Raw genomic sequence first — 17,006 nt, 5'->3', positions numbered from 1 at the left:
CTGAGGTAGGCCGTCATAACTGCCATTATTTTGGTGAAGACTCAAGGGGCCATTGATAGACCAAAGGGCAGTGCCTGAAATTGGTAATGTTGTTGCATGACAGCAAACCATAGAAATGTTTGGTGGGATGGCGTAATAGGTACATGCAGATACTCCTCCCAAATGTCCAGGGAAGCCATAAAATCCCCAGGTTCCATCGCCAAAATAATTGACCAAAGAGTCTCCAAACAGAACTTGGGTACACGGATAAACTTGTTGAGGGTTTTCAGATTTAGAATAGGGCGATGAGACCCATTTGGTTTCTGAACCAAAAACAGATTGGAATAATAACCCCCTTCCATGTTAAACCAGATGAACGGGGATTATCACCCCTGCCCGCAGCAGGGAGTAAATAGCCTACTGGAGGGTCAAGGCCTTTATAGAATCTGATGGGGGAGTTGTACAAAAATCTTCTGAGGATGATGTCTCCAGAAGGTAAGGGCGTACCCACTTCTTGGACCCAGGCATCTGTTGTTGTTTGATGCCAGTAGTCCGCAAAATTAAGAAGTTGGCCTCCCACCATGGGATACCCCCAGGAGGAGGCCCGCCTCATCAGGCAGAGGGTTTGTCGTCCGGCTTGGAAGCTGGACATCTGACCGGCCAGGACCTCTTAGTTTGCTGCTTGGTGGTCCTGCGAGAACTAGACAGTGTGGAGAAAGGCTGTCTTTTTGCTCTTCCCTGAGGGTGAAAGGACCAAAAAGAAGACTGCCTAGACTTTGATGTAGCTGTTGATGGCAGACCTGCAGATTTTGAGGCTGCCAGAGTAGCCACTATCTTATCCAATTCTGCTCCAAAAAGTATGTTTCCATAAAAAGGCAGGGATTCCAGAGCCTTCTTGGATCCCGCATCTGCTTTCTAGGACCTTAACCAAAGGGCTCTACAAGCAATAACCGAAGCTGCCGATGCTTTAGAAGCCAGGAGCCCAGCATCTATTGCAGCTTCTCTCAAATAGGAAGCCGCTTCCCGTATGTGGGAGATATATCTCAGCTGTTCTCTGGTAGCATTGGGTATCTTCCAATACCTTGGGGTGGTTTAGCTGGGCTAGTTTGGGGGTGTCCTGCGCTCTGGAATTGAGCCTTAGTATGTTAGGGACCTGCCCGACAAGAGGTTACCCGGATATGGTGGGCAGGCCCATAACCTTGGCCAAGATTATGCCAAAAACCTCTACTGTATTTACTACTGCAAAATTTATTTATTTATATATAATCAGTCAATTTGGAGTTGTGCACCTGTATTTCTTCTTTGTGTATATATCAATGGTCTCCACAGGTAGCACCTCCAAGTTTACATATATATGTCCAGAGTGTGCAGTCTGAGATCCATTTTCTTTGTATCTTCCAATAGCCCTGTCCATTCTTCAACAGCCTTGGATACCCAGGCCACAATCATAGCTGGCCGAGTAACAGCTCCACACAATGAAAACACTGATTTAAGACATGTTTCAAGTTTTCTATCTGTAAGATCTTTTAGTCAGGAGTGCCATAGACAACGTAGCACTCCTGACTAAATGAGTCACATGTTCATCCACAGTAGGAGGGACTTCCCACTTAGTATATTCAGTAGGTGGGAAAGGACACAAAGATTCTAATCTTTTAGTAACATGCAACAGTTTATCCGGGGTACTCCATGCTGCCTCTATAAGTTCAGTGAGTTGCTCAGACTTAGGAAATTCAGCTTTTACCACCTGCTGGTGTTTAAACACTGGAGCCTTCGGTCTAGGAGCTGGCTCATCATCCTTTATATTTAGGATTGATTTGACCACCCTCACCAAAGAAGGGACATCCACTGTAGAAGGATGGTCCTCCTCTCCTGAGATAGACCCTGGAGAAGAACCCGGCACATCATCTGACTCCTGTGATGATGCGTCTAAATCTACATGCTAAGCAGACTGATAAAATTATATTGTCCACTTAGGCGCTTTAGTGGCTACCGGTCTGCTCGCCTGCAACATTTTTTGAAACGCAACAGCTGACTGAGCCGTACTCTGACTTGAGTGGGCATAAACATCCATCCAGGAAGGATGTATAGGGGGGACAAACATAGCAGGCTGGAACTGCTATGGGTATCCCATTATAGGAGGCAGCGTGGGAGTAGCCAAATGGTCCACTAGCTGCGTCATAACCTGAGACAAGGAGGACACCCAAGATGGCTCCTGTACAGGGGCTGGTAGAGGTGAGGTGGTTCTTTATAACAAACAGCACACAAACCATCCTGTATAAAGTCCTGAGAGACAAGCCCGCCAAACAGCTTTTACATGAAACCACCACCGGGGCCTCAGTTTCCTGTTTACCCTTATTCTTAGACATAATAAATAAGTACAAATGTGATGCCGTCACAAAAAAATAAATATATATATTCCCAACACACCTGTAGCAAAGGGTTGAGGAAAAATAGTAGTGATAGTTATACCTGACAGTACATGAAAAAATAAAGGCAGTAACCACACAGCAGAGCTAGTAAAGGTCACATACAATGCATATACAATATATTTGCAATGGGCCCTGAATCAACTACTCAAAACACAAGGCTTGGTTGGATTTTTAATGCTGTATATCTTGGCCTCTGGGGAGAGGTATACAGGGAGACTAGACCCAAACCCAGATGCTGGACAACCTCAGCTGGATCGGCGTCTGGGCTGTAGGAGGGGCTGCCGGAGAGAGCCTACCTCCCCTATGCTGTATTAACCCCCCGGGTGCACTGGCCTTATAACATGGCCGCTGCCACTGTCTCCGACACCAGACTGAGTTGCCCCAGTGATTTAGTGGGGGAACGGATGCAGAGGTCGCTCCACTACAGCAACCCCCAGCAGGTCTCCAACCACCAGAGGTACGGACTGCCACATGGTTCCCTGCGTCCCCATACTTCCGGCTGCAGTCCCAGGTCCCAGCATCACTGCTAGCCAAGGTCCGCTGGTGCCCGCCAAAATCACCAGTGTGGTTACTGGTGTAGCGGCGTCGGCAGGGGTAGGTGGAGCAGCAGCACAGGTGTCCTTTAGGACGCCTAGTGACGCTTGCTGTGAAGTAAAAATAAATAAAACATAAAATAAAAGCTTGGGACTGCCTGAGCAGTCCCCCCTGTTGTAAAGGTGCGTCTGATTTTGCCGCACCAACCAAATAAGTGAATGTCTATGGCCAGGGGCGAGGTATATGTGGTGGAGGACCTGCGGCATCCTGGGAGCTGAAAGCTTAACTGTTTGGTACCTGGATCACTCCAACCACATTTCCCCATGGTATCCCTGTGGACCCCCTATGGACCCTGAAGAATATGTATTATATATCCGTAATCCATTCGGATGGCACTCCCATTAGAAAACAACCAGTCACTGGTACCCCCCGTAAAAAGCCTCCACACTGCTTCCGAATATATACTAACCAGCAGCGGCACTCTGGTATAGAGCATACACAAATGCAGGTTTCTAAAGCTTCAACGTTTCGATGCTTTAACTCATCGTATCCTGAAGACGATGATTTAAAGCAGGGATGGGGAACCTTTATTCTGCCGAGGGCCATTTTGATAGATAGATAGATAGATATATATATAACATTATTCACAAGCCCGTCTGTGACCTACCCTGACGAAAAAGCCTGAGGGCTTTGAAACGTTGATATTTCCGATGTCACACTTATGATCTAAATACAGTTTGTTTTTCACCAATGACCGGGAGTGCTGCCTTGTTCTCTGAAAAGGGAACTTTGGATATTGCATTTTTTTTTAGGAAGGAGCCCCGCAGTTGTTTACTTCGTCCGGAGTGCCAGACATATTGGAATATTATATATATATATATATATATATATATATATACATATATATACACAGTCAGGTGCATAAATATTGGGACATTGACAGAATTTTCATATTTTGGCCTCTATTCACCACCACAATGGCTTTGAAATGAAACAAACAAGATGTGCTTTAACTGCAGACTTTCAGATTTAATTTGAGGGTAATTACATCCAAATCAGGTGAACGGTGTAGGAATTACAATGGTTTCTATATGTGCCTCCCACTTTTTAAGCGGCCAAAAGTAATGGGACAAACTAAACAATCCTAAATGTAACTTTCACTTTTTAATACTTTGTTGCAAATCCTTTGCAGGCAATTACAGCCTGAAGTCTGGAACTCATAGACATCACCAGACCCTGGGTTTCATCCCTGGTGATGCTCTGCCAGGTCTCTACTGCAAATGTCTTCAGTTCCTGCTTGTTCTTGGGGCATTTTCCCTTCAGTTTTGTCTTCATCAAGTGAAATGCATGCTCAATCGGATTCAGGTCAGGCGATTGACTTGGCCATTGCATAACATTCCACTTTTTAGCCTTAAAAAACTCTTTGGTTGCTTTTGCAGTATGCTTCGGGTCATTGTCCATCTGCACTGTGAAGCACCGTCCAATGAGTTCTGAAGCATTTGACTGAATATGAGCATATAATATTGTCCGAAACACTTCAGAATTCATTCTGCTGCTTTTGTCAGCAGTCACATCATCAATAAATACAAGGGAACCAGTTCCATTGGCAGCCATACATGCCCACTCCATGACACTACCACCACCATGCTTCACTGATGAGGTGGTATGTTTTGGATCATGAGCAGTTCCTTTCCTTCTCCATACTCTTTTCTTCCCATCGCTCTGGTACAAGTTGATCTTTGTCTCATCTGTCCATAGGATGTTGTTCCAGAACTGTAATGGCTTTTTTAGATGTTGTTTGGCAAACTCTAATTAGGTCTTACTGTTTTTGTGGCTCACCAATGGTTTACATCTTGTGGTGAACCCTCTATATTTACTCTTGCGAAGTCTTCTCTTGATTGTTGACTTTGACACATATACACCTACCTCCTGGAGAGTGTTCTTGATTTGGCTAACTGTTATGAAGGGGTTTTTCTTCACCAGGGAATAATTCTTCTGTCATCCACCACAGTTGTTTTCCGGGTCTTTTGGTGTTGCTGAGCTCTCCAGTGCGTTCTTTCTTTTTAAGTTGATTTGGCCACACCTAATGTTTTTGCTATCTCTCTGATGGGTTTGTTTTGATTTTTCAGCCTAATGATGGCTTGCTTCACTGATAATATGAGATCCAAAGAGCTGTCACTGAGAGTCGACAGCAACTGATTCCAAATGCAAATGTCACACCTAGAATCAACTCCAGACCTTTTACCTGCTTAATTGATAATGAAATAACGAGGGAATAGCCCACACCTGTCCATGAAATAGCTTTTGAGTTGATAGTCCCATTACTTTTGGCTCCTTAAAAAGTGGGAGGCACATATAGAAACCATTGTAATTCCTACACCGTTCACCTGATTTGGATGTAATTACCCTCAAATTAAATCTGAAAGTCTGCAGTTAAATCACATCTTGTTTGTTTCATTTCAAAGCCATTGTGGTGGTGAATAGAGGGCAAAATATGAAAATTATGTCAATGTCCCAATATTTATGCACCTGGCTGTATATATACACACACACAACTAGTCTCTGATCCAGCACTCACCCTTCCTTGAGGTACTGTACCGGGTGCTCAGCCAACAACAGGATATACACACAGAAAGCAAGGAGGCACTCCAGGATAAAGTAAATGAAGAACTAAGCAATTGTGCTTCACTGCAACATTTCGGTTTTATTAAAAAACCGTCATCATACATGCCTACCCTCTCGGTTTTCGTAGGAGGCTCCCGATTTTTCGGGTAACCCCACGCACCCCAGGAAGGGTAGGCATTTCTCCCACATTCTTAGTGAAGTGGGCAGAATGAGAATGCCCGCGCCAATCGCAGGTCTCCATGTAGGGGGCGGGGCTTAATGACACGATTCTACATGAATCACGTCATTTGACACCACCCCCAATGTAAATTCTAGCCAATCGTGGCAATTTTACCACAAGGGAGCGAGGCTTAATGACGTGAGTCGTGAGGCCCCGCCCCCATCTCCACCCTCCTGGCTCTCTTACCCGGCCTACTCCCGGGAAGAGAAATTACAAGGTAGGCAAGTATGATTATATGTGTATATATATATATATATATATATATATATATATATATAATTCCAATATAATTCCAGTACAAGGGCACTCACTGCAAGTAATAAAAAAATATTTTCTTTTTATTCAGATTACAATCATGGTATATATATATATATATATGTATATATATACACATACACACACATATAATTGAAGTTCTGGTTGGGCCCAAGGCACAGGAAGCAGCACTGAATTATATCCCTGTGGCCTGGTTTAGTAAAATGGATTCTCTGAGCTTTTGTGTCTGGATAGGGTGAAGTATTTATAAATAATGTAAAGGACTGGTTTCGGCCATGGTCAGCCATCTTGCTGTATGTGTCAGTGTTATTGTATCTAAATCACTTGAAGGGTTGGGAAATTATGTAACATGGTGGATCTTTAACACACAGAAATACATGACTGCACACAATAGTTTTTTTTTCAAATGACATTTTACATAATGTATTCTTACCTCCTAGCAGCAACTGAGACAGGTGCCACCTGACTTCTCCAGACAGCCATTTATTTTAGGCTGCATTTTATTAGCAATGACAGTGAGGGTTTGGTGGAGATAAGACTTGGTTTGTAATCCCATCATTCTACTATGATTAAAATAGGGCCAATATCCTCACTAATAGTCTTTCCTTTGAGACATTCTCTGTAGCCAACAACTTTTTGCCTATCTAATGAGTTTAAAAATGGCTTACTAGAGCCCGACATAAAACATTAGAGAACTTTGGGGTTCCAAGTCAAACAGAGCCCCGACTCGGATCACTTTTGGGGTTCCAAGTAGAACTGAGTCTGGGCTCGGGTCTTCCTAAAAATCAAATCTCAGGTTATGGCTTGCATGTAAGCAGGTCCAATGGACGTTGGGGTTAGGGGGAGGGTTAGGATTAGGCTGTGGAGGGGGGGGGGGAGGTAAGGTTTGTACTGCAGGGAGGGAGAGTTAGGATACTTAACGACATGTGTCGGTATCCTAACCCTCTCCGGCTGCCGACGTCGGGATTCTGACTGCCGGGATCCTGAGCGCCGGCATCGCATACCCAACCTGATAAATGCACCTCCACAAAACCATGCATTGTATTCATAACCTTCCATGCTCCTTATTTTACGTTTTAAATGGTTTCCTCATATCATAATTATGAACTACTAGTAAATCTCACTAAAAGAATTGTTCCATATAAATAAACCTCATAGTATCCTGAAGAAAGCCAGATAAACGCATTCCCAAAAAGCAGAGGTTTAGTGGATCAATAACCGTTCTTGGTGCAGAGGGAGAACCTGGGATGACGAATAGCAAAGACTAGTAATAGGAACCCGCTGTTATGATACAGGGTTTTCTCTGAGAGCAAAGTCCAGCAAGAGTCTTGAGGTCTGGTGATGTTTTGGGGAGAAGCGGCCATTATATAGCGGGTGATGCTTGGCGAGTTGTGGCCATTGGGCCAAGTAGCAGCCTTGCGGGCTGATGAGAAACAAAGTCCAGCAACAGCCTTGTGGGCTGGTGATACTTGGCAAGATGACGCTGTAGTGCGACTTGCGCCGCCTAGTTGACACAAGTGGCAGTACGTAAGATCGTGTGTACTGGAGATGCTGGAGTGCGCCTTGTGTCGCCGGGTTGACACAAGCGACAGAACGCTGAGGTGCGGCCTGTGCTGTCTAGATGACACAAGTGGCAGGAATGCTGAATTGCATGCACAGGTGACGCTGGTGTGCGCCTTGTGCCGCCTAGATGACACAAGCGGCAGGATGCAGAGGTACGGTCCGTGCCACCTAGATGACACAAACGGCAGGAGAAATACAAAACAGGCAGAGGTAGTGCACACTCGACTAAACAGGAACAAACCACCAGAACCGGAAACATGTGAGATGCCATCACCGGCACCTGAAGCCACAGGAGCCAATCAGGTTAGTCCAGGAATGCCAGGTAGGAGGAGTTCAGTGATTGATAGCCCGGCGTTCACATCTCCTAGCAATGCAGTGGCTTGTGGCACCCGCCTTGCAAAAGCCTCTATTGTTTCATCATTAGAAACACAATAAATTTTTAGCTTCATATTTTTATATATATAATTTCCCTATCCTTGGTAGCAGTTAATAATGAAACAATTTTTACAATATTTTTTGATACTGCGGGGGAGATGTATCAAATCTCCTAAAGGGGATAGGTGAAGTTTGCCATATCGACCAATCAGCTACCTATCATTTTATAGAATGTACTTTATAAATGATAGAAGCTGATTGGTTGCTATGGCAACTTCTACACCGTACTTTTTAGAATGTTTGATACATCTCCCTCACTAAGTAGTTATCCATTCACCAGCAGAAGACATTGACTTTGGCTGCGCTTATTATGTAGTGAGCACCATACTAGGTAGTGGGTCCTTGGACCACTAGCGATTGGCAGAAGCTCTAAGAGGCCACTGTGTCATAAGCATCCTGGGATTCACCAGCAGGTCCAACAAATTCACTTGCTGTAGAAAGCCTCCAGTTTGTGACCTAGTGATCTCATGTACTTGCAAGGAGAATATGAAAGAACCAGGACCAAACTGAGTGTTATGGTGTTATCACAGGAACACTGCTCTCGCCCCAAAATGTAATCTATTTTTTTTTAACCCAGCTGAACATTTATTTATTTTTGTAACCAAACATACGCACCATGGATTCACATCTGTTAGTGGCCTTAAGAAGAGTACTGAGAGGAATACATACAATTTATTAACAAACAATGAAATATATGTATATGTACTTGCCTGCAAACTACCCTACACCACTGAAAAAAACGAAAGCATTAGTTACAGTATATAAAATGACCATTTCGTAACAAACGCTCCTGTGCGCGTCAGAATTTGTAGGAAGTAGTAGTGACTTCTCCTGGTCGTTTTGCACACTGAGACACTGGCTTCTAAAGTCATAAAGAGATTTCCTAACAGTTCTAATTTCCAATTTTACTAGGCTCACTCAATTCATTTCCACAGAGTCAGTACAGTCCTTTCTTCAGGTAGCAGAGAATGGAGACCAGACTGTGATAAATGTACAAGCAAATGACTATTCCTATTATAGCTCAACATCAAAAACTCCTCAGTCCCCTTGCACCTTCTGACTGTTGTAGTTGCTGGGAGTACAGCTAGACACAGCATGAGATACAGGGGCAGATGCCTACTGAGCGATATACAAGTGTTTTGTAAAGGAGCTGTTGAGAGTGGCAGAGGGACCCTCTATACATAGGTTTACACAAAACTCACAGCCCCCAGGGAGGGGGGAATGCAAATCGTCAAATGTGATTCTCATCTCATATGGTTACTAAGGGGTAAATTTTAAGAAGTTTCGAGTTTGGTCGAGTTTTTTAGGTTTTAAACTCACTTTGCTTCACCAAAACTCAGGTGAGTTTTCCCTTTAATAACCCGCAAATTTACTAAGAAGTGAGTTTAGCTGAAAGTGAGTTTTTCAATGGTGAAACAGATCGAGTTTTTTCCTCCAAATTGCGAGTTTAAGGAGAGTTTAGATGAGATTACTCACCCGAGATTTCAGTGTTTTCTCTCTTCCAAACTCACCCGAGCAAGCAGCCTGCACGTATCAGTGAAATATGTTTAAGCTGCTTGTGTGTTAAGACCTGTAAAAGAACGGGTTAAATATTTAAAAAAAAAAATGATATAGGGGCCCCCCCTGGGCTGACTAGCGGTCAGGGCTGATGCTGCGGCTGGGGGGCCTGGTGAAAGGGCACCCCTGGCTGTGGCATCAGTCCCCCGCTAGAAAGGGTCTGGAGCTGGTTTTAAATATAGGGAGAACCTCACGCCAGGTGGAGCTGTGGTCGGAAAGGAGGGGCCAAGAATAGAGCAGGGAGGGTAGCCGCGCCGGGAGTGGAGGTGGATAGAGCAGTAGTAGCCGGTCACGGCTACTGCACAGTTCCTGGCACCTGCGCCGGTGGAGCACAGGGTGGTTTGCGCCGCTGGATGCTCTGGACAGGAACAGCAGCAGCCGCGGCTACTTGCTCTAGGAGGTAACAGCACCGCCACCGGGGGAGGAGTGGAGCAGCCACGCCCGTGAGGAGTAATTGGCACCGGTGGAGAAGGGGGTGAGTGTGCCGCCAGTTGCAAGGGGGTGGGGACTGTGGGGGTCATTCTGACCCGCTCGTGAGCGGCAGTGCGCTCGCAAGCGGGTCGATGTTCCCCCACTGCGCATGTGCACGACGGAGGGAGTTCCGTCGTGCGCATGCGCGAGACCCGGCGAGCGACGGGCTCTCCATCGCTCCGGGTCTCGCACCAAAGGGGGCGTGCTGTCGATGTTGATTGACAGCACGCCCCCTTTGGTGGGCGTGCCTGGCAGACGGAGGCGTTCCCATGGGAACGCCTACCGTCTCAAGCCGGCCGCAGCTGCCTAGTGGGCATTTCTGACTGGTCGTATCAGATACGACCATGTCAGGGAAAGCCCAGCCTGGTATGGTCGTATCTGATACGACCATGCCAGGCAAGTGGTTAAATATTCATGAGTTCTACTTAATAATAATTGTATTTATATTGTGCTTCTCTCCAATAGGACACAACTCCAGGCTGCTGGTATTACCCTAATCTCGTGGTGTGACCAGGCAGTAACGACCATGCACATTAATCTCTCACAATTTATATCCCCTCCCTTACAATGGTGATTGGATGAAAGGATGCTTAACCAAAATGACACTGAGGAGGCGGGACTAGACACACACAGGTACAGGTGTGTCCTCAAACATCTAGCATCAGTATGCCATGTGACGCAAGATGGCTGGCGGAAGTGAGCTGCCAGGTCCCGTGCGACTCTGCTAGCACCAGGTGTCTTTATGTCACAAAATTGCCTCTTAGTCGACTAGGACACACCAGACTGCGCTGATTAATTTGAAATGCAACAATTGAATATTTATATACACTTGTACACAAAGCACAAATGGAACGTGGCGCTAAAAAAAGCTGCGCCCGCTGCTTCATAGGATTTCATATATAGATGCAGAGACTCAGTCGCATATATATATATATATATATATATATATATATATATATATATACACACACACACACACACACACTGTATATAGTGTTGCATATCAAATGAATCAGCGCAGTCTGTTGGTGCAAGCTAGTCACGTTGCCTTGCGACTACCTTGCAATTTTGGCAAAAAAGATGCAAGAGACACACCCAGCGCTAGCAGAGTCGCACAAGACTTGACGCGCCGCAAGGGGCTGTTTGGCCCAACTGCAGCAACGATGTATGAGGGCACATCTGCATTTCTCAATCTCTTGATTATATGGGAGGCCAACAAGGCCGCCATTGGTGGCAAATTAATTAGTATAGAAAATAGAATAGTATAAAAGTATTTTAATGACAGCAAAAAAAAAAAAAAAAAACTTTTATTTACATGATAAAACTCTAAAAACAAAACACTTAGGGACAAAGTAAAAGCGTTTTATATCGGACAAGGCAAAGAATTATTAATCCTACAACAAATGCAGCCAAGATTATAATGGGAGAGGAGAACTGTACAGTGAGAGAGACTGTAATAATCACAAATGACAATGGCAGAATAAAAACAATGTTAATGAGAAGGTGAGCAATGTATTATTCTTGTAATCTACTATAAGAGATTGTTGTAAGGCCAAAACAGAAGCAACACAAATTTACATTAGCTGCTTGAAATTACTGTAGTAAATTAAAAACAATCTAAAATATACATTTTTAAAAGGTTTTTAGATTAAAAAAAAAAAAATCAGTAACTGACTATTGACCTGCTGTGGCCCCACCTTGTATATTTATAGGTAAGAATTTCATATGCAGTACTAAATAAAAATATAGCGGCTTGGTAAATACATTACCATCTCACAGATTAGGGACATGAAAACAAGGATTAAAGCTATACAAAATTTTTTATACATTGCTTTGTTAGTGGGATCCTCTTCTAGGAAGGATTAATAACAGATAGTAAACAAGTATTACTTGGTGCATTGCCCACCTATGATGTGGATCCAGGGGACATTAGTTACAGATAGGAATAGATGCTTCCTACCATAGCGGATACACAGATGTTTACTGATGTCAAGTGTGGTAGCGCAAGAAGGTAAAACATTTTGAGGGATCTATTGTTCTGCATCAAAGTTCAATGAATCAATCAGGGAATGCTATATCATAGGTTCTGCGATTACAGAACTGGCGGGATTTCAGCAAGTTCGCTACTATATTTAAAGTGGCAATCAGTTACGACTTGTTTTGCCTTATAACGGATTGCAGCTTTAAATTTATCGGCGAGCTTACTGAAATTCTGCCGGTACCAGATTCTCAGAACCCCCTAAATATCCAAGATGGAATTATTCAGTACTAGACACACAGGTGATTCCAGGCTCTACTTCTGGCAAGGTGTGGTTTTCTGGTATGGACCTTATACACTGAAATACAAGTCTGGAATTCTAGTGTGTAGCATGTTCCAAAATCAGATGCGTATATTTCCAAATAAAATTAAAAACAATGTATTCATTTAGCTGTATAGTTATATCGCCCACATAATGTACATTTCATCTATATTTTTCAAATAAAACAAGCGACTTCTAAAAAGGTTTTTAGAAATGAGTTTGCTCATGATATTGCGACACCTGTAAGTGTGATATACAAGTTTTTTTCCAGCGACCTGTGTAAGGTGTGCCTATAACCTATACACCGTGCAGGCAGCCATTTTGTGCTCTAAACCAGTATTCATCACTAAGCAGTCTAGGACTCCAATAGGAACCAGTGACATCCTTCAGGCACGTGCGCCTCAGTGTCTCTGGTGCTTAGGGAATCCATAGTCTACATTCTCTTGAAAACAGGTTCAGCTACAGAAGGCTGTCTCCACTGGGTATAGGTGCTGTGCACTGTAACCTGAAGTTTCCTTGTGATCGGTGATGTCCAACCCATGCTTAGTAAACAGTCAGGGACACGAAGATCTTCTCAATGTCCTAAATGGATGATGATGCAGCATGGAGTTACACTAAGGTGCACCAGGTCATGGTAATACACAGGCACTAGTGTTACTCTATCAAATATCCGTATTCCTGGAAACTATCAGTTACTCCAGTACTTTCCATCGCACGTGTCGTGTGGCTCATTTCTGAGAGGGATAAAATATATAAAGAGTGACCACGTTTGTGTGACATTATTAAAATCACTGTCTGTACATTGGTACACACAACGCAAGGTCACTGGTGAAAAGCTTCTAGACGTATTCTGTTTGAATCCGCCGGGTGCCGCAGTGCAATTCCATACCGGAGTAACATTTCAATGTATGGAGGCCAGTACTCCTGGTTAATTACAACATAAGGGTCGTGGGGTGTTTCCATCGCTTTGTTGATGAGAGTCTGAAATATAAAGAATCAGTGACAGTCACATTAAAAATGGAACATTAGAAGCACCTGCTTATTAGCAAATAATAGACACTAAAATGGTGATCCTTGAACTGAAACAGTTTAGCAAAACTACACAGACTATATACTATTTATTCATTTATTTTTACTCTCACCTGCTTCGCTATGAGTGCATTAGTACAACGTATAGATACATAAAGTAGTCAACAAATGCCAAAAAAATTCAAATAAGACTAAATTCTTTCCTCGGATACAGACACTAAAAGGACCTGTGATTACCAAACCAAGACACCTATTCTAAACGAGGTCTTATGCTATGGGATAACACAGAGAATATTAACTCAATATGTCCCAGCTCTTTTGGAATTTGCAGCCTACATACCCTCTGCCCCTTCAAATACACACAGGGTCTATGGGAGGAAACCTGCAGAAACATGAGGACATATAAACTCCGCACAGATTGGAATCTTACCCGCGGTTCCACCATTGAGAGGAATCTTATTCAAATTAGAGATAAACTAGGTTTGTAAAGTAAAGGTTCTCTAGTCTCAGAAAAATACTAATTTTACTCACCGTAAAATCCTCTTCTTTGGAGTCCATCTGAGGGATGCCATTACTTCTGGGTTATGCGTAGTGAGGTGCGGAGTCGGACACTAGCTAATTGAAAACTGACTCCCACCCCCTATATAACCCCTCCCCTTCCACCCTAAGATCGGTCTATGTTTAACAAAGCCGGAAAAACACCCACGGAAGAACTGAGAAACCAGAGACCAACAGGTATCTAGTATGAAACCAAACAAGGGCGGGATCTTGGCATCACCCAGATGGACTCCAAGGAAGAGATTTTACGGTGAGTAATAATAGTATTTCCGATTTTCATCCATCTGGGGGATGCCATTACTTCTGGCATATACCAAAGCAAGCCAATTAAGGCATCTGTGGTGACAATGGTCCAATTTATTACTGACAATTGACAACCCCTGCTCAGATTTGCATCTTGTAGCCACCACCGGGGAGACTGCTGGGTCTGCAGAGATAATCTGAACATCTGCCTGTTTAATCGAGGGTCTGGTTTCACCCATCGATGAAGCAATTGGTTTTGTAGTGGACGGGCATGAAATCTTGCAAAAGGAATGGCTTCGAATGAAGCCACCATTTTTCCCAGTGTCTACATAGCCTTGAGAACTGAAATATGAGACATCTGAAAAATGGTCCTTATTCTGGATTGCAGATCCTGAATCTTTACCTGAGGAAGAAACACTCTGTGACCCTGGGTGTCGAATAGAAGACCCAATATACCATCCTATGAGATGGAATTAAATTTGATTTTGGGAAAATTGATGACACAGCCGAATCTCTGGAGCATACCTAAGGTAATCTGATTATGTTGTTGCAATAGGGCTGAGGTTGCTCTTAGCAACAAATCGTTCAGATAAGCCAACACACTTATCCACCCACTCCTAAGTAGGGAGATCATGTGTGCCATAACCTTTGTAAAGACTCTGGGGGCGGTGGCCAAACCGAATGGCAGAGCCTGTAACTGAAAATGCTGGTGCCCCACTGCAAACCGCAGAAGATACTGATGACCCCTCCATATAGGAATATGGAGGTAGGCACCCTTGATATCTGTGGAGGCCAGAAATTCCTCTTCCTCCATGGAACAAATGATTGACCTTATTGACTCCATCTTGAATGTTTCTAAATGGAAAAAGGCATTTAACCCCCTGAGGTTGAGAACGTGACGAAACGACCCTTTTGGTTTGTCTTTCAAGAAAAGACTGGAGTAGAACCCGAGGCCTTGCTGTAGTACCGGAACTGGATGACTACTCCGGAATCGGAAAGAGCAGGAATTGCCTGTATGAGAGCCGCCTTTCTGCAACCATCCACAGGGAGAGGAGTGGAAAATAATGTTTTTGTAACAGGACCCTCCAAATTCAAAATGTAACCACTGGTTACTATTTGACAGCCAAAAATCCGGATTGGATTGAATCCAAGTTTCCCAGAATTTGAGTAAACGACCTCCCACCAGAGGACGGGTCCCAGTCCCGTGATAGTCGAGTGGATTGACCTCCTGGCTTATCAGCAGGGCGACTGGTGCCGGGGACAGCAAGTCCCCTAAAGGTCCCCTAGGTACACACCGGAAGGCCGGAAAGCTTCCCCTGCCTTGAGTCTGAAAGGAACGAAACCTAGGAGATTTTGTTTAGGTATAGTTACAGGAGGGTAAGGACTTTTTCCTCCTGTAACCTGAGAAATAATTTTTGTTAATTCTGGACCAAACAAACAAAGAACCTCCTTCAAAATGCAATGAAGCATGCTTGGATTCTATGTCTACCTTCCCTGTTTTAAGCCATAGCAAACGCCTGGCGGAAATGGCCAAAGCTGAAATATGAGACTGTACCTGAATGGTATCTATTATGAATATGAGACTGTACCTGAATAGTATCTATTAAAGTGTCACCTATATAGGTTACAGCTTCCAAAATCTGATCAGCTAAAGAGCTAGCTTCATACACATCCCCTGATTGAAAACCAGTAATCATCTGGTTCATCCAGGGATAGCCTTTATCACCCATGCGCTGGCCAGAATTAGGCGTAGCGACAATCCTGACAAAGTGAATAAAGATTTAAGTAAAGCCTCAATTTTCCTATCCATAGGAGCTTTACAAGTTACAGACTTTGTTGTGGGAATAACAATATTCCTGACCAAACTAGCAATAGGAGCATCCACTTGGTATCCTTTTCTGGAAAAGGATAAAGATACTTAAATTTTTTCAGAATATGAAATTTGGAATCAGGTTTTAACCAGGCTTCTTTTAATATTTCTTCAAAATGTGAAAATTCTGGGAAAACTGATACATGTTTCTTCTTACGCTTAAAGAAAGAAACTGAACTAGTCTCTGCAATAGCTGCTTCCTGTAGATGCAAAGTCTCCCTGACCGCATCTATCAACATAGAAACTCCTGAATCAGAATGGGAGTCATCCTCCCAGTTTGAGGTGTCTTCTCAGTCATAATCCAATTCCTGGAAACAGGTAGCTGAAGCCTCGTCTCCAACAAAATTGACTGAGGAATCTTAGCGGCTGTGGCCCTGCGAACGATACTATTTATTTAAGGACGTTGCCATCTGAGCAAGACATTGGACCTCATTCAGAGCCGGTCGCACAGAGCGTGCGGTTGGTCTGAATGAGGGGAGGACGTCTTAAATTTTCAAGACGTCCTCCTTTGCGGTGGTAAGGCTGTGGGTTAACACCCACAGCCTTACGACCACCTAAGGTGATGGTCGTGATGGTCAAGACCATCGCGATCATCGGGGCTTACGACGAGACCCTAGGGTAGGGTCTCCCTTGTCGTAAGCCCCGGAGAGCTTTAATCCCTGGGAAGCAGGACATAAAGGCAACAAGGTCTTTTATACATATCTGTAAAAAGCTTACCTTCTCTTTGCCAGCGGTCCCCTCAGATGTGTGTCTGGCATGGAGAGAGACCCAGGGATTATGTAGTTTGGTGACTCTCCCGTCTTTAGAGTGGGATACAGAATTCACACAAACCTCTATTCTTTGTAACTCCCACTCTGCTAGTGCTTGTCGCCTGTTGCCAGGAACTAAGCATCCAAACCAAACATGAAAATAAAGAT

The 17,006-nt window shown here is 43.9% G+C and overlaps 1 protein-coding gene across 2 annotated transcripts in view; it reads right to left on the bottom strand.

Moving 5' to 3' along the window:
- Positions 1 to 11,383: 11,383 nt before the first annotated feature.
- Positions 11,384 to 17,006, bottom strand: part of CENPK (centromere protein K) — an 88,650-nt gene continuing 83,027 nt past the window's right edge. For both annotated transcript variants that reach the window (XM_088444059.1, XM_088444060.1), the window contains one exon: positions 11,384 to 13,370. In XM_088444059.1, coding sequence (XP_088300185.1) covers positions 13,212 to 13,370 — 159 coding nt within the window. In that variant the 3' untranslated portion in view covers positions 11,384 to 13,211. The remainder of the gene's footprint in view (positions 13,371 to 17,006) is intronic.

This window comes from Taudactylus pleione, unplaced genomic scaffold (genome assembly GCF_031769625.1).
Source record: "Taudactylus pleione unplaced genomic scaffold, aTauple2 ptg000345l, whole genome shotgun sequence".
Lineage (NCBI taxonomy): Eukaryota > Metazoa > Chordata > Amphibia > Anura > Myobatrachidae > Taudactylus > Taudactylus pleione.
This window is presented reverse-complemented; position numbering and strand designations above follow the sequence as displayed.